Raw genomic sequence first — 25,129 nt, forward strand, 5'->3', positions numbered from 1 at the left:
TCAACATCTGAGCATGTTGGCTTCAACATAATTGTCAAACGAAGGTCAGAGGATAGTTTAAGGAATACACAAGTAAATGCAGCGTGTATTGAGCCGGTTACAGCCCATGTTTGTCGCAGAATCATCCTCTTTCGCGCGCGGTAAGACAAGGTAGCTTAACGGGCCTAGTGTTTGATCGACACTATACCCGAGTTGAAGGATCTGGACTGTAATTAACCTCTGGTCTAGGGAGCAAAGGACGATTGGTTCTTAAGATGTCTTGTACGACGGAGGAAATAATTGTTTCTGTTTGCGATGCACGAAGGATGGAGATTGGTAAGCCTTGAGGATGGATGCGAGGTTTTGAGAAGGTTTTCTTTGACAGGGGATGGAGGTGAGACATGAGCATTTATCAAGGTATATATTATCTAGATTGTACTCTCTCTAATAGTCAAACAAACAATCAGGTCTCTACTCTTTCTGTTCTCCATTGACGCTGGTTGTCATTCATCGCCATGAAGTTCTTGTCCACTCTCGCTGGCGCCCTCGCCTTCACGACCACTTCGGCCTCGGCCATCGCGCACCGCAACACGGAGCGAACATGTATCACACCCGGCGCCATCCCCGACCTCAAGGGCTCCGACATCCGTAATGTTGGAGTCGTGCTCTTCCAGGCTCTCGACATGATCGACGTGTTCGGGCCCCTGGATCCCCTGCAGCTCGTCTCGCTCAGCGTCCAGCAGCTCAACCTGCACCTCATCGCCGAGACGCTTGACCCCGTCTCAACAGCGCCCGTCGCCATGAACAAGTTCAACTCGAGCTTCTGGCCAACTATTCCTCCCACGAAGACGTTTGCCGACGATCTTGACCTCGACCTGCTCATCGTCCCTGGCGGACCGGGAGCCCGGAACCCGAACCTCGGAGCCGTCACCGATTACATTGCCAAGATGGCGCCAAAGGTCAAGATCCTCATGACCATCTGCACGGGTTCGGGCATCGCGGCGAGGGCGGGCGTGTTGGATGGACACTTGGCTGCTACCAACAAGAATGCGTGGGCGACGATGAAGGCAATGGGGCCCAAGGTGAACTGGGTGTCGCCGGCGCGATTCGTGATTGACGGCAAGATCTGGTCCTCATCGGGTGTAAGTCTTTTCCTTTCTGGACTGAGTAAAGTGTGTTAACGTTAGCAGGTCACTTCTGGCTTGGACCTCATCTTTGCCTTTATCGAGACTTTCTGGGGCGCTCAGCAGTCGCAGCGAATCGCAAGCATCATTGAGCATGTTCCCCGAGCTGCGACGGATGATCCATTCTCACAGCACTTCAACATTACACCCACCGAGGCTCAGCCATGTCCCAAGGCATGAGTTTCTCATACTGGGTGGTGTATAGCTGAAAGGTGTTGACCACCTAAAAGTGTCTTCAATGTAAATATTTTGCCGAGGGCTTTAAAACCTAGACGGGATAGAATTAAAATAGAAAATAGAAATATGGCTTGTTCATAGTAAAGAATTATCGGAAAGTTCGGGCTTGGTGTCGCATCTCGTGGTCGTCTCTTGTATCATGGAATGTGGGCCATGGCGTACTCAGCCTCAGTCCAAGGATGGGCGATTACGTAGCTCCGTGCTTTGAGACAGGTGACAAATTGATGAGATGATGGGCAGGGGGGCGAGATAGAGTGCTTAGTGGCGAGTGTATCGTTTGATTCTTAACAGTTGACGGAATTAGAATTGTTTGTGGTGTAACTGTGGTTGAAGAGTTATCTTGACTGTTGTCAAAATGGAGACGATGTTGATGAGTGCTCATCTAAAAGTCAACAAGCTTTAATTACATTACCAACCCTTTTAAAATGCCTCAATCTCCAGGTATAGATGCCTAACAAAGAGCGGATGAACTGCACCTCATTAAACAATCTCGTGTCGAGCTAAAGAAGAGAAGGGATCCCAGTTGAGCTGAGCATCAAAGCACACACTAAAAGCCTCTCTACTCTAACCTTGTTATCCAATAACCAATCGATGGAGACGCAACCGGGGGAAAAGTGACGTTTTTCTTAATTCCCCCGCGCTAACCTTGTTCCTGCCACACCTTAATTCGAGCACATCCGACTCTTCTTTTTTAAATCGTATCCCCAAATAGAGTCAAGACAGGAACAATAAGTTTTTATACAGTTACAGAAATGGTATTGTGATCATCTCGCATGTCGCATTCACGGCACTTCTCTGAGCTGAAGCCTTGTCTTGCCTGGGATGAAATGACCCGCCTCGCCAAGACAGGGTCGTCGTGGCCTTGAGAGGGATCGTCACACCACCAGAATCCTTCGGATCGAAGATATGGAGACAGCAGATGGGTCCTGAAACATCCTCTCTGCATGTTTTCTGCTAGAGCAAAGCCCTTCTGGGCGGAACTGTCCCCTCTGCTAAGCTTCCTTCGCTTGCCAAGTTCCCCAAGACCAAGTTGCGAGGAAGCCAAGTCCAGAGCCAAGCAAACGAGTACGTATGCTCGGGCTGGCTCCAGCCATACACATTCGACCGCCCAGAGGGCTGTGTAGATCTACCAGGGGGTGCACTGGTCCTCTCGACTAACACTGTCACTACCCACCCGCGGTATCAAGGTTTCCATGGAAAGCCCCCGCAAGTTTTTTATTAAAAATGTCACCCGTAGCCCGTCTACTTGAGTCCGGCAGACGTTGTAAATGGTGATCTCTAATGGGGCAGGATAATACCCAATTCCTCGGTCTTTACCTGCTTGAGAATAGGTTTGCTCGTACACTGTTGCACAACGAGTTTGTTCTGTGACACTCGAATCAAACATGGTATATCTGTCGTTATCTATACTCTTTTAATACTCAAACTAACCGTGGCTCAGCGCGACGATGAGAGATATCCCACAGTGGTCGACCCACCTCCGGATCACTCTCTACCAGAAGTGGTCACTGGTACTCAAGTCGACCCTCATGGCCGCGACAAGGTCGTGAGCGACATACAAGACCCCGGGATGATTCCAACATATGACGACGCGCAAAAGGAAGTTGCCGGAGGAGACAAGGAAACCAAAGACATGGCCGGCGCTGCCGGTGTAGGAACCAGGGGCGGAGAGGCAGCAGAGTCTATCGAAGAAAAGGGCCCTCGTAGAATCTTTGGCATGAAGAGGCGCAAGTTTTTGATTGTGCTTGCTGCAATCATGTTCATGTTGGTTGCTGCCACCGTCGGTGGTGCAGTAGGTGGCACCCAGGCCAACAAGGGTGACGACAATGGTAAAGAGGATGGAGGTGGTGGAGGAGGAGGAGGAGATGGAGATGGAGGAGACGGCAATGACGATTCAGCACCGACTACTACAGACACTGGTCCTGTTCCTCGAAAGACGGGCCCGATTGATGCCGACGAGCGTTTCCTGACTGCTGTTATCGCGGCAGACGACGATGACGAGAACTTTCAGGTGTTCTACAACGACCTCAACACAACAAACATTCTCTACCGCCGCATGCACGACGACGTTGGAGGCGCCGAACACACTCTTGACCTGGATATCGAGCCCAACTATGGCACACCTCTTGCGGCTACTCTCAGACTCGCTTCGTCCATCATGACTACTCAGCTGTTCTACGTGACGACGGAGGATAATGAAACGCAGATTGCACAGGTTACTCTCAACTGCGGAAACCTGAATGTTGATGATGATGGAGATGATGACAACGACGATGACGGCGAAGACGGCGATGATGATGATGATCAAGCTGGAGGGACTACGAATAGTGGCACAGCAGCCTGCGCAGTCACATCCAACTCCATCATCTCGGCAAACCTCACTAACGGCGTCCACCCAGACTCCAAGCTAGCAGCGCTACGTCTAAGCAACGACTCGACCCGCGTCTACTTCCAAGCCAGCGGGACAAACATCTGGGCTCTCAACGGCGACGACGCTGACGCTGAAGGATGGGTCGGGTCTAACCTTATGGGCGGTGTCAGGGCTGGTTCTTCTATTGCGGCGACGAGGTCTAATGCGACTGATGTACACGTCTTTTTTGTTGCTAACTCGACGGGATTCATGAGGACATTCAACCATGCTGATGCCCTTGACTCCGATGATTGTAAGTCATCTGCGTATAAGATACATAACTCATTGCTTACCTCTTCTAGCACAAGTCGTCGACGATGAGCCCGCCTCCTCCTGGCGAGCATCAGCATTCTTCGACGCAACCTACATCCCATCCCTAAACTCGTACCGCGTCTTCTACACGAACCCCTCATCCGGGTCTATCGTTTCATACTCTCGAAGCGGAGCACAGACAGGCTGGACGTCAAACAGTGACAATGCATGGGGTCGTCCGGCAAGTGGCATCACGGCTGTAGGATGGGAGGATAATGTTCGTCTGTTCTACTACCAGAGCAGTAGCTTGACCATGTCAGTCAACGACGGCGATGATTGGGATGATGCAGAACCTGTACTGTGAGGTTTCGAATGAGGAGAGGGATATGTTGAGTAAAAAACATGTACGAAGGGCGTTCTTGGGGGAGTTATACCAGATAATCAGGGGCAAGGAGGAGCAACATGATGTGCCCTTTAATGACACCACGAGATATGAAAACATGTATTTTTGATATCCCATAGAAGAATGACAACCTTCTTTCTTTCTTGAACTCTCTTTTTTTTATAGCTTTAGACGCGCGGGTCCCATTCTACGCCAGATCAGTATGGTACAATTATCCCTGACACTTCACACACGCCCTTTGACCACTCCGCGCACGCACGCACGCGTCCACGTCCCAATTTCCCTTAAACGCCAGGCTCTACTCGCCGACAAAATTTAACTGAGATCCATCTTCTCGCCGTTGCCTGCGGCCGGTGCCGCGCCAGTAGCCGAAAAGTCCACAGCGCCCGTGTTGCCAATCAGCCGCTTCTCCGACTCGCTCACAAACTTGACACTGCGCGCTGGGTCGTAAAAGAGCTGGAAGCTGCGCTGCACATCGCCAATCTCAACCTGCTTGGCCCTCCGCTTGGCTGACACGAGTTGCGACGTGGTGATGAGGTTGCTGGCATATCGGAGGCCTGCCTCTTGGCCGATCTTGGTCAGAAGCGCAAGCGCGTCGGGGTGAACGTCAACCTCCTCTTCTTGTGCTCGGATAGAGAGAATCTGCTTAATCTCCTCGGGGTTGTACATGTGTGTGTTGATGATGACCACTCGGTCGAGGAAGTCCAGAGGCAGACCGTGAGGGCTGCGGTAATCAGTGCCACGGATGCGTGAGTTGCCCCGGTTGCTGGCCATGATCACCACAGGCGCCAGGTCGTCCTCCAGGGCTCGGTTGATGTATGAGAAGCACTCAATATCGAGCATGTGAACTTCGTCCATGAACAGAACACCGGGGACGATCTCGGCCTTGCCCTCCTCCTTCCACTCGCCGACCTTGGTGTTGATCTGGTCTCGGATCTCGCTGCGGATCTCTCCTGTGTCGCCTGAAAAGAGGGCCAGGAAGCCTTGTGTCCTCGAATTGATAACATCAATCTCGTGCAATGTAACAGTGTGCACCACCTCCTTGCGCTTCTGAATCTCGCCATCAGGGCACTGCAGGAACTTGGTGTCGACACCCATAGCATCGTAGTCGCGTGACCGAGCGTAAGATCGGCCGAGCTTAGTGATCTTTCCAGAAGACTTGTCGATCGAGATGATGTCGCCGGCCATAACGCGCTCCTTGGTCATCGCATCAATCATCTTGCTGCCCATGTCGTAAACAGCCTCCATGTCGGTCGTCTTGATAGTCAGCTTTCCCTGCTTGGCGCTGCCCGTAACACTACGGTCAATCTGAATCTCCACGACCTCTCCCTCCATGATCTCACTCTCCTCCTTTATCCGGACGCCGATCGACTTGCGGAAGGCTTGGGTGAGGGCTTCGGTCTTGGACATCTCGAGGGAGAAGATCTCTGACGATGCGAGGGTTGTAAAAGGGACATCGGGGCCGAGGGACTGCGCCATTCCCATTGCAATGGCCGTCTTTCCGGTGCTTGAAGCATGTCAGCGCGCGTCGCAAAAACAATGACGCTGAACCAACCTGGGAGGACCGGCGATGAGAACTGCGCGGCCAGCAATCTTGCCTTCTTTGATCATCTGGAGGATAACGGCAGCAGCCTTCCGCGCCTTCTCCTGTCCAACAAGACCCTGAGAGGCAGCTCTAGGTTCCAGGGTTGTAGCATCGACGCCGAGGCCGCGAATGTGGGAATGGGCTGCGATGAGGTTCAGACCTCGAAGGTCCTTAGACTCTGACACGGTCATCACGGGCTGTCGTATGCATCGTCAGCGATCAATCGCATATTAAAACAAGTCGCAATACTCACAGCAGCCATCTTGTCGCGTGTTTTGCGCAAAAAATGTCTGGGATTATGAAGTGTTGTAGTGCAAGGCTATGGCAATGACAGAGGAAGCCAGCAGGATGAGGCTGGAAGCTCGCGAGCTCCTGTTGCACCTGGGAAAAAAAGGCATGCACGCGGCTCGCGCCTAGCTGCGCCACATTCCTAGCGCGCACCGCCACATCTCCAAAGCTCCAATGTCTCTTACCTACGGGATACCTAAGTCAGTGACAAGAGCACTGTGTACGGAAAAGCGTGGTACCCCATCTGGCTTTTCGGATGGAATAGAGACCTCTTGTGAAACCTTGGGGCTTCCATCTGTTGGAGAAACAAAAACGCCATGCGCTGTTTGTTCCACAGACCGGAGTCCAACATGCAGCTTGCCTGTGCAAGGGTCTCTAGGCTCGTTTACAAAGTCACTATTGTAATAGTACGTACTGCGGAACGCAGTTCAACGGAATGGAACTACCTGGACCTACAGTAAAGGCTAGCCGAATTAGATTGCACAGCAACCTATTCGAAACCTCATTAACCGGCAATGACAAGCTTAGATGCACCTTCCCGCTCTCTCGTTGCTCTCATACGATTCCTACAAGCAGCCCGCCGCAGCTTCCTCCATGATTCCATGACGGCTAGGGGAGGGGGGGCCAGCTGGATGGATGCCGGCAGGTGCGAGGGACCGCACTGGCAGTGGCGGCCAGTTGGCGCCTGCCTCGCTCCCCAACTCGCAAACCGTCCACCTCCACTGAACAACGCTTCCCACCTTTCTTTGTCTTATGTTTGCTCTTCTCCCTTTTCTCTCTCCCATCCCATCACCATCCATCTAATTTCCTCCGTACTCTGATGATCTCCTTGCGATCATAAGCAGATCCTTCCTACATTCTGGACTCTTTCTTTTATAAACTTTCTCCACAGCGCGACGCGTTTATCGTTGCTCGAGCTACGCCCACAGTCTAGCGCGCATCTAATCCTTATCCCTCCCCCACTGTATCAAAGTTCCTGAGATATTGCCCCAAATATTCATTATTGCGCTACCAATCTCCCTACCCTTTTCTTTCTTCATCTGCGCCTTCATCCTCATTACTTCGCCGGATGTTGGCGTCCCCAATACACTGTCAGTGCCACGATGGCAGGCGTATATAGGCGACTAGATAATCACGATCGCCGAAGATCCTCGGATTACTACGACCGCCGCGACGACCGTGAACGAACATCCAGAGACGTCGATTACCGCGATCGAACCTCGGATCGATTCCACCGCTCCCCACCAGAACCTTCCTCAAGACGTGGCTCATACGAACGAGACGAATCGGTGCGCTCACGAGACAGGGATAGAGATAGGGATTCAGAAAGGGACAACAAAACGGCCCATGAATATTCTGTCATATCTCCTGTCGAGAGGTCTCTCTCTCGAAACTCCAGCAATGCCTTTGACCAAGGTCAGTACACATTGATGTCGGAACAAGGACACAACAAGGCCATGCTAACTCGTGCCTGGCAGGGTCGAGAACACCGTCGTCCGCGGCAGGTGGCACATCTGGGCAGCGCTCACACGCCTCTGATGCAAAGCCATTAGCAGAGCTTCTGACCGAGAGTGTCCACTGTCGTATGCAGTTGCATCGCGTAGAGACGAGACTCAAGCAGGTCAAAGCTGACCTAGACCGCGCGCCTTCTAGGCCTTCAGACTTTGCATCAGCAGACGAGGTGCTCCGGAAAGAAGTGACCAGCTATGAGACTAGTCGAAACAAGTATAAGCATCAGACTGAGAAGGCCGACCATAGATTGCAGTCAGCTCTCGATGCCTACTTGAAGAAGCCACAGGCCGCCAGCCCCAACAGTCAAGCAGGTGCACAGTCGCCACAAATTGGCACGTTCCCTGGCCTCGATGCGCGACTCATGGAACTACAAAGGTCGACCTCTACGTTGTTTAACACACAGTTGACCACCGAAATTGGCAAAGTCAAGGAGTCCATCAAGGCACAGAATGAAACCAACGGGTCTGAGGTTCAGGACTTGAAGAAGAATCTCGACGAGGAGAAGCGCAAGAATCAGGTCTTGGAGGAAAGGCTCGATAGGCTCGAGCGCAGACTCGAGGGCATCAACACAGGCCAGGGTATCCGCATCACAGCAATCGATGAGAAGTTCGAGAAGAGGATATCATCCGATGAACAGGCATTACAGAAATTCCAGGAATCGACCGAGAATCATTTCAAACAACTGGCAGGCCTGGGACCTTCTGCTTCATCTGTTGCAAATGCCGACATCTCAGATCAGGTCAAGACAGCTGTTACAGAACAAGACAGTAAAATCTCAACTCTTCAAAGTCAACTTGAGCCCGTCCTTGAGAGCATTAAGCGACTGGAGGACAAGTCAGAAAGCCAGTCCTCTCAGTACTTCACGACCAAGGACGCAGATGAGGTTGTGGCCAAGGTGGAAAACCTGAAGCAGATGCTTGAGGACCAGGCCACAATCGCAGGGGAATACCAGCAAAAACAAAATTCTCTAGCCGAGGATGTCTCCTCATTGCAATCCACTATCAAGGAACAAGGGGGGAAGCAAGAGTCTCTTGATGGCATTGCCTCCTCTCTGGGGTCCACTATCAAGGAGCAAAGTGAGAAGCAAGAATCCTTAGCAGCGGACGTTGCCTCGCTACGCACTATCACATCGGAATGGCCGAGTGAGGAACTAAAGCAGCTTCTGGCAGAATTGCCATCAGCTAAGGATTTAAGGGGACTTCTCGAAGACCCGCCAGTGCCCAGAGACTTGAAACGTCTTGTCGAGGAGATGCCACCTGCTGAGGACTTAAGGAAACTTGTTGCAGAGGTTCCTAAGATAAGGGAGTCGCAGACACGTGCGAGCCCTAGGTCTTCTGAGACACCTATGGCAGAGGAGAAAGTATTGCAAATTATAGAGACCAGGGTCCAGGGAGTGGAGGGCATATTAAGGAAGGCGTTCTTTGCGAAACTCGGGGAGTTGGCCAATGGATTTGGGGAGGTCATTGATGGAGAGCGCAACAGGGTGAAGGGGCTTGAGACAGGTATCAAGAAGTTGGACGAAAGGGTCTCGACACTCGAACGGGCTGTGGAGTCGGACAACTCGGGAGAGTCGAGCAAGAGGGGAGTTGAGGAACTCTCGGGCCGTCTGGATAAGAAGTTTCAGGAGCAAGCTGTCGAGATAAACTCAATCCGGGGCAACATCGCCGGGCTGGGTCGAGAACTCGAGACAGTGCGCGGCGCTTCCAAAGGAGGGCTCGATGACGTGCAGATGCAGTTGACGCATCTCAGCGACTGGGCCAACAACCTAAGCACAAAGAACTGGTATAGGGAGGTTGTGCAGCAGATCCAGGCTCATGTACCGACGCACGTCCATGGTCAGCTTGACAACATCTCTTCGCGGGTGGAGGCGATTGAGAGACGGTTCAACGACCCTGACGGCTCCAACAAGAAGCGCAAGGTGACTAACGGAAGCCCGGTAGTGGTTAACGGCAACCATTGAGGTCGGGTGGCTTTTTTTGTTGGAGACGTGTGAGTGTGGCGGCGATATATGTGTGAGTGAAGCCTCGAGCTGGCGTTCCCATGGTAGCTTATGGTTGCTTTGTCTTTTTGGAAGAGGCTGAGGAGGAAATTGGGAAAAGGAAGGATATCGGCGGAAAGGCATATACCCTCATCATGAACACGGCGTCGCGTTAATATTCAAGCATTGTCGACTGTAGGACAAACCAAGTGTATGTATGTTTCTGTGTCATGTTTCTTGCTGTCTCGAGCAGCTGCGTAGTGATGCAAGTGAGACTCTGAACGCGGGGGACGTGAGATGAGGTTGGAATTGAGCGGGTCCGATGGCGGCTCTGGCTCGGAGCCGAATGATGCGCATTAGGATGCCGGGGAAGCGCCGACGGGAGAAGGCGTAGCAGGATAAGGCTGATCAATGAGTTGATAGAGGTGGAATTGTGCACATAAGGTTCTTCTGATGCCGTCTTTGTTCGGACCCTGGTGCAAGATGTTAGCCCGTTTCTTTGATGAATGCAAGCGCAGACCTGACAGGGCACGTGAGCAGATAAGCTCTTCTACCAAGACAATGGATGCATGGGCGAGTGCCGCTGCATGTGTGGTTCGAGGAGAGACGGTGGTGGGTGATGTGGAAGGTGAGACGATCGGTGCGATTGTGTCAGAGGTGGAAGGCGCAAAAACTCAATGGGGATAATAATAGGGCATCGGACGATGTGAAAGAGTACCATTTTTGGGATAGAACCACAGTGTTTCGTCTCTTTTGATCCTTTATTGTCAACGTACCCTCTGCTTCAAACGGAACATTGCCGCTGCGTTTACAGTGTAAATGCCCGCGCGCGTTGTGCCTGACCAAACAAACGACGAGTCAGCCATTTCTCGTGCTGCGTACACCCGAGCCTTTCTCTCCTTCCGTGTATTTCACCAACTTCACTCAACCCTAACTTTGATTGATCCATCAACACATAAAACAACAAAAACATCGTCATCGTCATTCAATCCCAGCACTTTTCGTCTCAGATTGTCTGTCTGTTATCACAGGGTAAGTTACTCGACTGACGTGCTTACCCCAAGCGCGCCCTGTCATGGCTCACGCCAATGCCGTCAATAGCCCGCTAAGAAAACGTGAGAGACAGAGACAGCCGGCACGGCACCCCCTGGTCTCCCCCCTCAGCCACACACGGGACCTGCCCAGACTGAGGGAGCCACAAAAAGTCCACGTCCATCCATCACTGGCTGACACTGACACTACTACCGCCATCTACCGCTACCACTGCCGCTACAACTCCATCAGCTACAGGGCCTGGCCTGGGCACTCAGCACCTGCACCTCCACGCCCCCTTGTCTCTCCTGCCGTCGGGTTCCTGTTTCCACCTTGACGCCCTCGCCCTTCTCTGGATCCGATCCGGGGGAAACAAAGCGACCGCCCTCAACAGACGAGGCCAGACCGAGACCACTTCTTCCAGGTACAGCACAGGGTGACTGACCTTGTTCATCTCCATCGCGAGCCGCATCAACGTCGCTCGCTACCTGCATATTTTCCCTTCTTCCTCATCCCCCTGTGCAATCGCTCTCTTTGTCTTTGTCCAATCCCATACCATTGTCGGCCCCTACACGGAGCTTCTGGGCTCTGATCCACTGCGCCGTCCTTCCCCAGCGCGCCATCATCTTGCGACTGGACTCGTCCATCGCTCGGCCCCGGTCTGCTGTGTGTTTGGTTTGGTTTGGTTCGTGCCGCCCCGTCAGGTCCGCCATCACCACCAGCATCATCATCACCATCGCGACGACCGGCGAATTAACGCCCGCCATCGCTCAACCGAGGCACTCTCCGACTTTCGTGTTTCGCGTCTCGTCGACCTAGATCATCGCATCCACACTCCCTCGTCACCTTCGCATCCACCGCCCTCGCTGCTATCGTCGCGTTCTCGGTCTCCCTGCGGCTCCCACGCCCACGCCCACGTCCCCCCGCGCGTCACTTGCGATCGCCCACCTTGACTCTTCGCACCGCCCGTCTTCGTCCTCCCGGCATGCCCACGTCCACGAACAATGGAAGCCGCGGCGAAGACGGTTCAGCAGCTCACCCAGCGCATCCTGCCCGAGAAACCTCACCACCTCTCCTACTCCCCCGACTGGCGATACCACATCCCCGCCAACGAATCCAGACAGAAGAACCCTGAGGAATGGGAAAACACCCGTCTGCAGTATTCGACCCTCGTGTCGGAAGCCGACCGCGGTGTCCTCCTCACAAGATCATACTACGACATGCGTGTCGAACCCCAGAAGCCGCCCCCTCGCGACGTGAGTATCCTCGCAAAGGGCGGCGGCGAGAAGAAGAAGTTGTCGCTCAGCGACTATAAGAATAAAAAGACTTCGGGTGTTGCCTCTGACACCTCCACCCCAGAGCCACCCAGCGCCCGAAAGCGAGATGTCGAGCGCGCACATGCAGACTCCAAGTCTATTCACGAGATCAGGAAATCGGATTCCCATCGCACAAGGGATTCTCATCCTTCTCTCGATACTAAACCACAAAAACACAGAGAAAACATTGTTGACATGAGGTAAGACGACATATTTGATACAGCTCCGTGCCTGGATTGAATTCGGCGCCCCGAGGGCTCATGTACTGATGTCCTTGCAGACTACCTCCGAAACCGCCAACGCTTCCGCCTCGGCCCGTATCACCAGACAGCAGAAAGCGTTCCGCCAACATTGACGACGACCACCGTTTACAGAAACGGCACAGGCCAGACCTGCCTCGTGCAGCCGAAGATCGGCCGCGACCTTCCCGCGACGAACCCCCACGCCGCAAGGAGCGTGATTCTCTGGCGCCTTCCGATTACCCTTCTCGAGACGGCAAACCAGCCAGCTCTTCATCGCTCACTAATGGACGTAGTCTACTCAAAAGCTCCAATGCGTCTGCCGCAGCTCGCAATCCCTCGCCAGCTGGGCGCGCACGGGGTGACTCAGTCAACGGCGTCCGACCCAACGTCTCAGGAAGCACAAAGAACACGCCAAACAAGAATGACCAATCTTCGCGATCGTCGGTACCCCCTCTGCTGTCGCCACTTCACTTGAGCTGGGACAGCCAGAAGGCGGCCGATAAGGGAGAGAAGAAGAGGGCTCGAGAAGACGCCGTAGATGGCACACGACCGACAAAACCCAAGAAACCCGAACCACCACCTCCTCTGAAGGCAAAGAACGACGCCAACAAAGACAAATCCCCTCTTCGACTACCTGCGCTACTGTCCCCAACCCTACCAAGCGCCCTGGAAGCAGAGCTTTCCCGAAGAAAGGTTTCTGCCAAGGTATCAGATGTGAAGGCGCAAGATGACAGAGACAAGGATGAGCGAGTTGAGAAGCGGAGCGAAGAGAGACCGAAGTCGACGACGGCCAGAAAGGCGCCTGTCGAGCCAGAAGAAGAAGCCTCGGGCAGCAAAGAGAAGAAGCGGTTGATTGTGACTTTGCGGATATCCAAACGCATGCGCCAGACACTAAAACGAATCCTAGCCCTCCCAACCGGCAAACGTGAACGCTCGGTCAGCACTGAGGCGCCACCTGCTCAGGCCAAGAAGCGTCCCATCACATCTGAGAACACGGGTGACACAATAGCTGTCAAACGACCCCGTATGCCGTCCGTCTCGAGTCTCCCACCGCCGCCTTCAACACCGTCCAAGAAGGGCACGACTGCCATGTCCCGTGTCAGCTCGAGCAACTCACAAGCTCATACCCCTGGCGAGATAACCAACGCAACACCTGTTCCCCCCGGATCGTCAGATCGTCCAACCACCAACGGTACCGATGCCCCTCGAGGCGAGAAAGCCGACCCCCGGATGACATTTGACAAACATGTTCGCTTCTCAGACTTGGGTCGGCGACTTAAGCATGAAGGCGATGTCGCGAACAAGCATAGCATGAAGCTTGCTGCCGGTGACGCGCGGGCTAGTGAGTCGAACCGCAAGAAGTACTTTGCCCTCGCGGTAGAGAGCACCATTGCCTTTATGACCAGTTTCCACCTCCTCAACGTCAGTCGCAACCTACAGAGCAAGCCGTGTGATCCAAGCGGCTGGTCCAGCTTGATCAAGATGGTCGACTACCTCTCGAAGGAGATACGTCGGGACTCGCGGCGATACCCACCGATATTTGCCCTTGTCCTGATACTACAGGCTGTGGCGGCGGACGAGTTCATCAAGTCATTCAGCAACTTCGAGCATATCACCAAAGAGGAGATTTATCAGCACCAAGCCACTCGCTTCCGCAACTGGCCCACGGTGCGCGAGGTCTACGACACAGTTGACAGTTCCAACCTGCGAGCGGACATCACCCCTTGGTCTACCGTCGACGAAGTCTGCCAGGCATCGATGCGTGTCATTCGGCAGTGGTGTGTTGACGAGAATGTTGATTGGACTCCCGAGTTTAATCCCAGGGAGGCCAGCATCAGAGTCAGCCGATGACCAGATACACCGGGCTTTACATACCCTCGCGCAGAGCATACACTACAGTTATTCTACGACCAAGACTTGATTACATGTATTATGACCACAATTACAACATCCATCTGCTCCTCGTAGCAGACATACACCGAGGGCTTTCCCGGAAGAGGGCTTATCACCAGCCTTGACTTGATCGACAGCGCAGCAACCAAACACTGGTATTGCAGTAGCGAGCGAAGCAGCATACACAGCGCATCGACAGCATTGAGAGTACGTCATTACCCATATGGCTAGCTCTTGTCGCATGGTTATGATTCTCAACTCGCAGGGCTGGAATTTTGTTGAGATTTTGTTGCATTCTCGCTGGACCTCTGACGGTCAACGTCCCTCATGAGAAGCAAGACTTTTTGATTTGTACAATGATATCCCCCGGATCAAAACGGAAAGCGATCTATTTATTTCATCACACTCACGGGAACACGGGAATTCAGTGTCTGTGTGTTTCACCACGGACTTTTATTTGTTTTTGGCAAGGGGAGGAGGGTGCCAGTGGAGTTGAGGATCAAAAAGGAGGCTCGAGGAGTCAGGAGATAAACGATCCACGGCAACGAGAGAGGCAGAGGGAGGGAGGTACGCATGGAAGGCATCTCAGGAGGAACTTGATATCATGGAACACGCAGGCAGGCATGTAATCCGCATGGGCTGCGGAGATGGAGGGATACGACACGAAGAGTATCCTCTTGGCTTGGTGGAGGAATCAAGGGTTGGCAATGTATTGGTAGTGAAACCAAGGCCAAGATTATGAAAAAAAGATCTCGAAAATCTCGAAAAGTCTCTGAAATTATGCGGTGACAGTATGTACAAGTTAAGTTGGAGTTGGTCATGACCGGGGACTTCTTTGATCAACTGAAGTTGCCTACCCCCTTGTCCCTGATCGAGTGGGGCTGACATGTGACGCGATCTCCAACGTCGCTCAGAGGTGGGGTAGCAAAAAAGTTAGGACGAGAAACAGCATCACTCAGATAGACAATCATCACGGAATTGCAAAGGGAAACATCATCTCAATGGGAGGGATGGATCTATTTTTTTCTGTCCACGGCTATACTAAGAACACTCTGCCTAGTAAGGGACTTGAGCCGATGCCAACATCTTGGTTACACCCCCTCCGATATTTCTCCCAGGATCGAGTTTTTGGTATTTTTTTACTTTCTTCGTCTCTTTGAGTCATTAACACACGCGGCAGGCGCGGGTGGCCGGCCAGCCACGGCGAATTAGGTTTGGTTTTGCTTCCAGCCCCTTGAGCGATCTACGCTTACTTGGAGGCATCGACCTTGGCGACGTAGGCGAGGAGGTCGAGGACACGGCGGGAGTAACCCCACTCGTTGTCGTACCAGGAGACCAGCTTGACAAAGTTGTCGTTGAGGGAGATACCGGCCTTGGCATCGAAGATGGAGGAGTTGGTGTTGCCGTTAAGGTCAGAGGAGACAACATCGTCCTCAGTGTAAGCGAGAACGCCTGTAAAGTCATGGTTAGCTCTTCGTTGCATCATGTCACATGAGTGGAAAACATACCCTTGAGCTCGTTCTCGGAAGACTCCTTGATGGCCTTCTTGATCTCGTCGTAAGAAGCACCCTTCTCGAGGCGGACAGTCAGGTCGACAACGGAGACGTTGGCGGTGGGGACACGCATGGACATGCCGGTGAGCTTGCCGTTGAGCTCAGGGATGACCTTGCCGACAGCCTTGGCGGCACCAGTGCTGGAGGGGATGATGTTCTGGGCAGCGCCACGGCCACCTCGCCAGTCCTTGGCGGAGGGACCATCGACAGTCTTCTGGGTGGCAGTGTAGGAGTGGACAGTGGTCATGAGACCCTCAACGATACCGAACTTGTCGTTGATGACCTTGGCGAGGGGAGCCAGGCAGTTGGTGGTGCAAGAAGCGTTGGAGATGATGTCGGCGGAGCCGTCGTACTTCTCGTGGTTGACACCGACGACGTACATGGGGGCATCGGCAGAGGGGGCAGAGATGACAACCTTCTTGGCGCCACCGACAAGATGGGCCTTGGCCTTCTCGGTGGTGGTGAAGACACCGGTGGACTCGACAACGTACTCGGCGCCGGTCTCAGCCCAGGGGATGTTGGCGGGGTCACGCTCAGAGTAGAACTTGACAGTCTTGCCGTTGACGACGAGGTCGTTGCCGTCGTTGCCGACCTCACCCTTGAAGATGCCGTGGGAGGAGTCGTACTTGAGCATGTAGACCTGCAGAGAAGGTTGGTCAGCTTGGCTGATGATTATATTGCGTTCGTCGGGAATGACTTACGGCGTAGTGAGGCTCAATGAAGGGGTCGTTGACAGCAACAACCTCGATATCGGGGTGCTCGACGGCGTTGCGGAAGACGATACGGCCGATACGACCGAAACCGTTGATGCCGACCTTGATAGGAGCCATTTTGAGTAGTGTAGAGATGATGTTTCTGTAGAAAAGACGGTTAGATTGACCAGTTGAGAAGATGGTTTGTGTGAAGCTTGGGTGAGGTGAGGTGAGGGGGCGGGGTAATTTATATTGTATGACGCTAGCCGGGCAACGCTCGCCACAGACCAGGCTCTGAAAGAGCTCTGCCAGGGGAGGGAAGATGCCTGCTGGGGTCCACGTCTGGTGGAGGGGGCAGACGTCGCCGGAAAGAGGGGCAGAGTGCAATTGGCTGGGGGCAGCTAAACAGGAGCTAGAGCTCTCATGTTTTCTGCTTGTCCAGGCCCGACATCCCGTCCCCCGATTGACGTGTCGTTGTATCGTTGTCGCGTCGGTCTTTCGGAGGGGAGGAAGCGGGTGAGTAGCCAGCAGGATCCCGCCGGAAGCGGGGGTTGATCATCAAGGTGATGGGTAGGAAAAATGATATGACGGTTCAAGGTGGTGTTGGGAAAGGCAGGGTAGGTAGGTAGACATCATGTTATGATGCCCATGTCGACTGAGATGTGATGGAGGTGCAGGCAGGGTAGGAGAGGACACATGAGGTGAGGTAAGGTTCACATACTTGAGGTTGTTGTTGATTGAAGGTGATGAGTATGGAGAGAAGAGAAGGAAAGAAAAAAGAGTCGAGTCTGAGGAGGAGGAGGGGACTAGAAGTACAAATATGAATTCCGGGCTCCGGATTATCAGTTGCGGCCATTCGCCCGTCCAGACGGTCTGGTCTGGTCTGTCCACACCTCACCTCTAACGAGGCACCACCACATCATCTCATCCATCCCACGAACACACACAGACCAGACAAAGCGACAACACGACACGACGCATTCCCCTTGCTCCCACGCCCCCCGTTACTCTCCGTCCCTCCCGTCCGTCGTTCAGAGGGGGAGGGGGCGGGGAGGGGCGTGGGCTGTGTCAGAGCAAGATGGGCATGGGAGGGGCAGCAACAGCAGCAATAGCAACATCCATACCTAGCAGGGGGCCCCATATTCCCAATATCGGGTGAGAGGGAGGGTGTGAGGGACTTGAGGTAAGAAGGTGAGAGGTGCTAACTCCAGATGAGGCATCATGACCAATTCCCAGCCCAGCCTTATTACGGTGCTAACCAAGCTGTCTAGTGCGCCCTTTGCATTGAGCAGCACTGGAGGTTGATTGCCGCGACTAGTTTCGATGGTATTACCCCGATGTTTGTGTCATTTTCCATTTCTCCATGAAATATTTTTTTACTCAACTTATTCTATATCCGTAGCGTGAACGCTTTTCTTTCCCATCGCCCATGATTACAACAAAAAAAAAAGACCCCGCCAGAGCTCGAGGTACCCAGCAATTGGCGTCACTGACTGGTGGGGTGATGCGTCCAGAGGGGTACCTCCCAACACGAGGCGGGCTGGGCAGGAACTCAAGTACCTTTTCTGCCCCTCTATGGATCTTGGGCGTTTGGAGGTGCCGCCACCTCACTCCATCATTTTCAGGATGAGCAAGCAAGCGACAAGGATCCATCACACATCCCATTCCCTCGCATCCATCCATCCATCCATCAACGGATCCTTGAATGTCTCGATATTTGCCGCCCACTTCAGTACTCACCGTATAGGCACAGGCCTTTTGCGTCCGGGAGTTGACAACGACGCCGCCGCACGCACCGAGAAGACGACGACGACAACCGCCAACGTGCATTTCGCCCAGGGGGAGGCCCCGGAACCTTCGCCGAATGGGCAGACGACGTCGTCCGATATGTAGGTATTACGCCTTGCGTTCGACGATGAGATCTCATCGTCCCTCTCCCTGGCCCCGGCTTTTGCCCTTCTTGCCTGATTTTCCCTATGATCCCTCCACCTTTGTCTGTGCTTTACTGTTTCCTCTGCCTTTTACCGCCTAAATATCCCCAATCCCAGTATCCATCCTTATGCGAATGTGCTTCCCTCCCGTAATGCAGCCCGGCATCCAATCCTCACAAACGGCCGCACTCCCCGGCGCCTACCGCCGCCGCAGCACGCACCCACGTTTTCTTCTCTCTCGCCTCCCGAAAGCTCGGGGCGCCCTGTTCACCGCGCCGGCGTTGTCGTACGGTTTGTCCCAGTATTCCTCCTGGGATATCATATTCCGCCTCACCCTTTTTGCCCTCTATCTGGTCAACTCGACTGGTGTTCGACGTGTTTCCATCTCTGTCTGTCGTGGTTATTACGTTTTTTCGCCCTTGCCCACTTATACCGGAGAACTGAGCTAGAAAGTTCACCACTGAGACGGCTTGGCCCCAAAGAGGGTTTAGTACCTGATCTTCGCTCGACTCCAGCTGCGGGCTTTACCATCATGTTGCGTCTTTTTACGCAATGCGGCGGGGCGACAGCATGTTCTGGGTCGCGGGGGGTGTTGAGAGCTATTATTGAGACACAGGTCTTGGTCAACTTGTTTACAATCGCCATGGTTGCGTACGGTTGCAGTCCATGATGCCGCCTATTGCAGCTAATGCGGCCACAGGTGTAGCAACAAGATATCTGCTCGGTGGCGGCAAGACAAGACATGAACCACCCTGTTGTCCCGTCAAGGTGAGGCCTCTAGGGCCTCAATCATGACTCCCGTCTGTATGCTCCCTCAGACATGCCATGGGTCCATGCCCTCAAATTGTTGAGCTCTACAATGAGCCTGGCTATCAGAAATTACATCCATCATGGACAAACAGCTCACCGAGACGGGCCTGTGTCGGGCCGTTGATAGGCCACGGGCCTTGACGGACCGACTGCATTCGCAGTTCTGCCATGGATCGAAACGCCGTATCAATTCCCTCTCACCCTGGTCTTTTTTGTCAGTCCATCTGTCAATTCAATCGCCAAAAGCCCACCGCCTCACCTCATGCCGCTTATCTGTGACAACCTTTCTCTTGGAGACACCCAGGGGGGCGTACCGATCCCCAAGAACAAAACCCCCCATCAGAGACGAGGCTGGCTACGTTTGCACGGTCCTCGCTGTCTGTGGACGTGGTCTCATTCTTTCCAAATCTCTAATCTCACCGAGGATCCTCACCTGAGATCGACCTGGCCTGACCGAACCCCTGTCCCTTTTTGGACAGACGGCGCTCGCCTCCACAGAGCCTCCTGTTCGATCCCTCCACTCTAATCCTAGGCGCATCTAGCTTGAATCTGGGCTAGACCACAGATAGCTTGTCGTCGATGCCAACATCAGTTCATGAATTGCTTCACCTTGCTCACCGGAAGAATTATCTTTTTGCTTTTACTTTTGAGGCCCTGCTCGGTGCCTACCAAGGCACCCACATGGTAACGTCCGATGCTACACAGACACCTTGACCAAGGCGCCGAGAATCAGTGATCACTGTCTAGAGTCTATTCCGATCATCAAACACCACTTACATGCATGCATACGTGCAACTTACTACCAAATATCCCTGCTCCCTCCGACTCAGCCCGTTTGCCGCCGGCCGCTCCCCCCTTCCAGCCCTTTCCCACGGTAACCGCTCGGCTACGGCCTACCTTACGGCTGCGGCCCCGGCTTCCGCTCCACGCGCCGGAGCATCACGGGATCACGGGTTTGGGTCGGCTCAAGCCTCGCCTATGAAGTCGCCAACTTCCCCCGTCCAACCCCATTCAAGCTCCATCCAACCTCACCTTGGCCCCCCGGCTTCTCCATCGTTCATACTCCACGCTGGGACCTGCCCCGGCTTCTCAGCCTCCTCAGCCCTCGTGCCCCCCTCAAGATCCCACTCGCCCGGCCTCACCCGCCCCCCGGCCGCGCATCGGGATCCCCAGGAACCCAGCTGCCAGTCCTTGCCCAACGTCAGCCCTTTCCAGCACCTTGGAGGCCGTCTCGGCTCTTAGCCTCCCCCTCCTTCGTCATCGTCCCGCGGCATCCATCATGCACCATCATGCCAATTGACCATTGACCGTCATGAATCCAGGACCCCGGCTAACGGCCACGCCTCTCCGGGGGCCCGCATGCTCGTCGTCGCATGTCCGTCGCAGATGCCACTCCTTCAAGGTGCCGCCCGCCGTCCATCCAACGTGGCTCTCCCCGGCCCCAAACCAATGGCCACAACGTCGCAGCCGTCCGTCTGGTGTCATGCATTCATGTCTCTTCAGTGGGCTCTCGAGTTCTCGACGCGAAACGGGCTCCACAAGCCATCATGGCGTCGCGTCTCCAGAACGGTCCATCTCCATGTACACACATGCACTTGGTTGGCCGAGCACCCACATGCTAACAAGAAGAGCCGGTTGGTGTCCATCTTTGGAACATGTTGGAAGCCCGTTGCACCTTTTTAACCTGGAACTTGCCCGTCGCCCCAGCCCAGCTGTCTCGCGGCAAATCAGACAGGCGCCTGGTGCACCAAAGTGCCTGCTTCGCCCGCACTAACACGGCATATCGATATTCAGTGCCTCGGCTGACCTCTCGTGGCAATCTTGTTCATTCAAAAGCCTTGACCCGCGATCTCCATTCCCGGCCCTCCTCCACAACTCGGAACTCGACCGCGTCTTCTGGGAAGTATCCGGCATCCTGCCACGCCTTCATCGTAGCTCCGTCGTACGGTCCTTGACTGGCGCCTCCGTCTCGTCCATCTACCCATCGGAACTCCCACATCGTCCCCGGCTTCACCGCCGTCTCCTGCCCCTCCCCCTCCCCCTCCTGATCCCGGTCAGCCTCTACTGCTTCCGGCTCCACCCAATCCTCGCCAGTCTCTCTGCGATATTCTCGTATGAGGAGCTCCCGTTCCTGATCGTAAATCTCCTCGTGGTCCCGGCTTAGCAGCTTGTCTGCAGCATCCGTGATGGCATTGATTGATGCCTTTATCCGCTGCTGCTCTGCATCTTGGCTGTCAGCACCGCCGTCCACGTCCATGCCTTCAGCGCCCTTGTTCATCTTCTTGAGCTTCCACTTTGGAATCTTCTTGGGCTTTGTTTGCTTCTTGCCAAGTCTGGCCAGTGCCTCGAGTGGCGTTTCTGTTCGATCCAGGTTGAGAATCAGAGTCTTGAGGAGGTCTGACACGAGAACCTCATCTTCGTCCAGACGTCTTTTTCGGGCTTCGGCCTCCCGCTTCTCATGGGCTGCCGCAGCCTTCTTCATCTCCTTCTTGCTAAGACCCTCGAGCCAGCTGTCATGAACGGCGTCGGGGTCGCCGCCTTTGCGGACGTAGTTGCCGTCTTGATCAAACTGACCCTCTTCCATCTCTTGCTTTAGGTTGAACGCCTCGACCTTGGGAGCATTTTTCTTGAGCCCTCCTGCGCCAACCTCTTCGTCGACGCCCTCCTCCTGGATAGCCAGATCCACGTCTTCCTCGTCGTCGCTACTTGCTTCGTTGTCGATCCGAATCTGGTCCTTGTCCCTGCTTGCTTGTTCTTGGCCGAGGATTTGATCATCGTCGAGGAAACGGACCTTGTTCTTCTTGCGACCGTTCTTGTCAAAGTCGCCGTCCTCGGGAGCTTCCTTTGGTTCATCGTCGTCGGCAGCAAACATATCATCGTCATCGTCGTCACCGGCAGCAGCACCCGGAGCTGGGCCGGAACTGGTGGCATCGTAGTTGTCAAGCTGCTCTAGAATATTGACATTGCCTCGTTTGCGACTCTCAGCTCGGGCGTTAAAGGTTTCATTGTCCGAGTCACTGTCATAACCGTCGAGGTTGACAGCACCTCGCTTCGTAGCAGCAGAGCCACCAATGACATCGGCATCGAGGATCGCGTCGTCTTCGCGGGCATCGGGAGCCAGAGTCGAGGGGTTTCGGACGTCAAACTTGACCCGTTTGGAGTCGGAGCCATCTTCGTTGTGATGAGTTCGCGCAAAGTTCTCGCCGTCGCGCTTTGGTCGCGCAGCTGAGTAGCGTGACGCCATTGTCGCTGTGGGAGAGACGGTATGTGAATAAGCTGCTTCCTGGAAATGCGAATGTGGCAGGGAAAGAAAATGGATGATTCGGGGCGAAGGCGCAAAGTGAATGTGATAAAGTTGGAAAGCTTGAAGGAGCTTGGACGTTGTCGCCTGTAGGCTCTGGTGGGTAACAAACGCGCTATGCTGGTTGGAGCAGTGACAGCCATCCAACCTGCCAGCTACAGGGTGGGGATTCTATAATGTCGACAAAGAAACGAGATCAGAAACACAGAGGCTTCCAGGTCCGATGTTCTGTATTTGTCACTTTATTGGATTATCCCCTACAAGCCATGATCTTCTCATTTCTTTTTGTACTCTTTGAGCCGAAATATTTGCAATCAATGTGGTACATGGTTGGAATGTCCATTGCCTCATTGCAACTTAGGCCTGTTCCCATTTTCACAGTACCTCTTTACAATGCAGAAGACAGCCTAGAAATCTGCGTCACCTGCATGGGTGACATTAATAACTGGGCATGGAAATAGTGAAACCCCCATAAAGACGCTGGCTTATTTCTGCAACCAATTACCAGCGTGTATCCTTTTTTTGTCAGCCTGCCGCAACTGCGTCATCCAAGAGCTGCCTCTGCCGTTTCGGTAGCCTCCACCCCCCCACGCGGCAGGAGCCTGTGCCTGTGCCTACCGTGAGTGATGGTGGTCCTTGAGACACCTCCAGCTGCGACCACCATCAAGAAGCTCTTTCTTACTTAACCTTGAATCCCACAACCCAACGCAACCACAGACCGACACTCTCCCTTCACCTTTGCTGGTCCAGAGAGAGTAACCGTCCGATATATTCGAGCCTGGCACACTCTCGATCGATCCTGCTTTGACCGCTCCCGCATACCTCGAACCTGGCCCCGCCACATCACCAAACCATCGGTCCACGAGCAAGAAGCCGTCGCCATGGTATGCCTCTCAGACTTCCCGTATCGGTACTGAATAGCTTCTAACAAGACCACAGTACTCAGGCCTTGGCCGCGGGTATGATCCCGCTAATCCGGATCACCTCTACAACATGGCTCGCCATGGACGACGTCCCATCGTGCAACGCTTCGACGAATACTATCGATGCTATCCTCTCATCATGGCTCCCGGAGCCGAACGACCGGAGCTCAACTATGGATCCAAGATCATCCTCCCTCCCTCGGCCCTTGACAAGGTGTCCAAGCTCCACGTTCAGTGGCCGCTGCTGATGGAGCTGATCAACGGCGAGAAGGGAAAGCACTCGCATGCGGGTGTGTTGGAGTTTATCGCAGAGGAGGGTCGAGCATACATTCCGCAATGGGTACTATTCTCCTTCGCATGCTTTCCGGAGAGAGCTGGAAACTGACCTGGTACAGATGATGGAAACACTGGGCATGGACGTTGGTGATATGATTCAGATCCGGACCACATCCCTGGAACTGGCCAAGATGGTCAAGCTGCAGCCGCAGTCTGTTAGCTTTCTTGAGATCAGCGACCCCAAGGCTGTTCTGGAGAAGGCCTTCCGCAACTTTGCTACCCTAACAAAGGGCGATGTTTTCAACTTTTCATACAACGACGAAGTGTACGAGGTCGCTGTCCTCGACGTGAAGCCCGAGACGGACAAGATGGGTGTCAGTATGATCGAGACAGACGTGTCGGTAGAGTTTGCTCCTCCTGTCGGATACGTCGAGCCCGAGCGCCAGAGTGGCACAAGCACCCCGAGGAGCACAAGCACCCCGAGGAGCACACGAGGCGGCGGCGTTCCTGCTGGAGGCCTGTTACACAGCCAGGGCACCATGGCCCAAGCCATCAACTACAGCGCCATGGCCCCATCAGTAACCAGCAACATCACCAACTTCCTGGGAGAGGGTCAGAAGTTGGCCAAGAAAGGCAGCAAGAATCCGACCCCTAAGCCGGCGACTCCTGTGCCTGCTTCAGTAGACATTCCGGGACTGCCCAAGCGACGCGATGGCGCCCCGGCAGCTCTCCGTCTGCCACCCAACAAGCTTTTCTTTGGATATGAGATTAAGCCGGTCAAGACGGAAGCAGACAAGGAGCAAGAGAAGGAGAATGCCAACAGGCCTCACTTTGCCGGCCAGGGCCAGACCCTCCGAGGCGCAGTTAAGAGAAAGGGCGAAGGAGATGACAAGTCCAAGGCGCCTGAAAAGAAGGGCACAAGTGAGGGGAACCGACTTGATGGTCGACGACCCAGATAACCTGACACTTTCGGTATTTTGAGCGGCGTTTTGGAGGGTATCGGACACGGCTGTCATCTTTGGGATGGGGACTTGTGTATGTAGCTTCAAGGATCCTGGCCGGAAGTTTACGAATTCCGCGACAATATGAATGACGGAGATTGGCATTTGATATTTGGGTAATGGTGAGACAATGTTGGTGGTGGTTGACATATTGGCAGCAGACGGACGTCTGTCTCGTCACTCGTGGCTCACTACTTTAACTTATAGGAGACACGATGATACAGCACACACGAAAGAACAATCATGAATCGTTTTCCATTTAATAGAGGCCTTAAGTATCTTCCTGCCCAGCCCTTTCAAGGCTACAATTTTGCTGAAATCCCCAAAGTCA

General features: G+C 53.9%; 8 protein-coding genes across 8 annotated transcripts; 5 read left to right on the forward strand and 3 right to left on the reverse strand.

The window, feature by feature from the left end:
• Positions 1-445: 445 nt before the first annotated feature.
• NECHADRAFT_102527 (uncharacterized protein) lies at positions 446-1,498 on the forward strand. The gene is made up of 2 exons (XM_003051510.1): positions 446-1,121; positions 1,170-1,498. The coding sequence occupies exons 1-2, from the start codon at positions 495-497 to the stop codon at positions 1,341-1,343; spliced, it is 801 nt and encodes a 266-aa protein (XP_003051556.1). The 5' UTR covers positions 446-494; the 3' UTR covers positions 1,344-1,498.
• A 1,287-nt stretch (positions 1,499-2,785) lies between these two features.
• Positions 2,786-4,426, forward strand: NECHADRAFT_78755 (uncharacterized protein; the record flags this gene model as incomplete). The annotated part of the gene is made up of 3 exons (XM_003051511.1): positions 2,786-2,788; positions 2,842-4,063; positions 4,113-4,426. 3 exons carry the CDS (start codon positions 2,786-2,788, stop codon positions 4,424-4,426), a joined length of 1,539 nt encoding a protein of 512 aa, XP_003051557.1.
• A 354-nt stretch (positions 4,427-4,780) lies between these two features.
• RUVBL2102 (TBP-interacting protein) lies at positions 4,781-6,241 on the reverse strand (the record flags this gene model as incomplete). The annotated part of the gene is made up of 2 exons (XM_003051967.1): positions 4,781-5,972; positions 6,021-6,241. 2 exons carry the CDS (start codon positions 6,239-6,241, stop codon positions 4,781-4,783), a joined length of 1,413 nt encoding a protein of 470 aa, XP_003052013.1.
• A 1,498-nt stretch (positions 6,242-7,739) lies between these two features.
• Positions 7,740-10,025, forward strand: NECHADRAFT_99940 (uncharacterized protein; the record flags this gene model as incomplete). Its single annotated transcript, XM_003051512.1, has 2 exons — positions 7,740-7,754; positions 7,930-10,025. The coding sequence occupies 2 exons, from the start codon at positions 7,740-7,742 to the stop codon at positions 9,808-9,810; spliced, it is 1,896 nt and encodes a 631-aa protein (XP_003051558.1). The 3' UTR covers positions 9,811-10,025.
• Positions 10,026-11,864: 1,839 nt separating this feature from the next.
• On the forward strand, positions 11,865-14,269 carry NECHADRAFT_92522 (uncharacterized protein; the record flags this gene model as incomplete). Its single annotated transcript, XM_003051513.1, has 2 exons — positions 11,865-12,376; positions 12,457-14,269. The coding sequence occupies 2 exons, from the start codon at positions 11,865-11,867 to the stop codon at positions 14,267-14,269; spliced, it is 2,325 nt and encodes a 774-aa protein (XP_003051559.1).
• Positions 14,270-15,307: 1,038 nt separating this feature from the next.
• gpd1 (glyceraldehyde-3-phosphate dehydrogenase) lies at positions 15,308-17,304 on the reverse strand. The gene is made up of 4 exons (XM_003051968.1): positions 17,278-17,304; positions 16,566-16,719; positions 15,820-16,504; positions 15,308-15,763 (listed from the first exon to the last, which is right to left on the reverse strand). The coding sequence occupies exons 2-4, from the start codon at positions 16,692-16,694 to the stop codon at positions 15,561-15,563; spliced, it is 1,017 nt and encodes a 338-aa protein (XP_003052014.1). The 5' UTR covers positions 16,695-16,719; positions 17,278-17,304; the 3' UTR covers positions 15,308-15,560.
• Positions 17,305-21,122: 3,818 nt separating this feature from the next.
• Positions 21,123-22,541, reverse strand: NECHADRAFT_38236 (uncharacterized protein; the record flags this gene model as incomplete). Its single annotated transcript, XM_003051969.1, has 1 exon — positions 21,123-22,541. One exon carries the CDS (start codon positions 22,539-22,541, stop codon positions 21,123-21,125), a length of 1,419 nt encoding a protein of 472 aa, XP_003052015.1.
• Positions 22,542-23,479: 938 nt separating this feature from the next.
• Positions 23,480-24,756, forward strand: NECHADRAFT_78761 (uncharacterized protein; the record flags this gene model as incomplete). Its single annotated transcript, XM_003051514.1, has 3 exons — positions 23,480-23,482; positions 23,538-23,861; positions 23,917-24,756. 3 exons carry the CDS (start codon positions 23,480-23,482, stop codon positions 24,754-24,756), a joined length of 1,167 nt encoding a protein of 388 aa, XP_003051560.1.
• Positions 24,757-25,129: the final 373 nt, after the last annotated feature.

Source organism: Fusarium vanettenii, assembly GCF_000151355.1.
Source record: "Fusarium vanettenii 77-13-4 chromosome 4 genomic scaffold NECHAsca_3_chr4_2_0, whole genome shotgun sequence".
Lineage (NCBI taxonomy): Eukaryota > Fungi > Ascomycota > Sordariomycetes > Hypocreales > Nectriaceae > Fusarium > Fusarium vanettenii.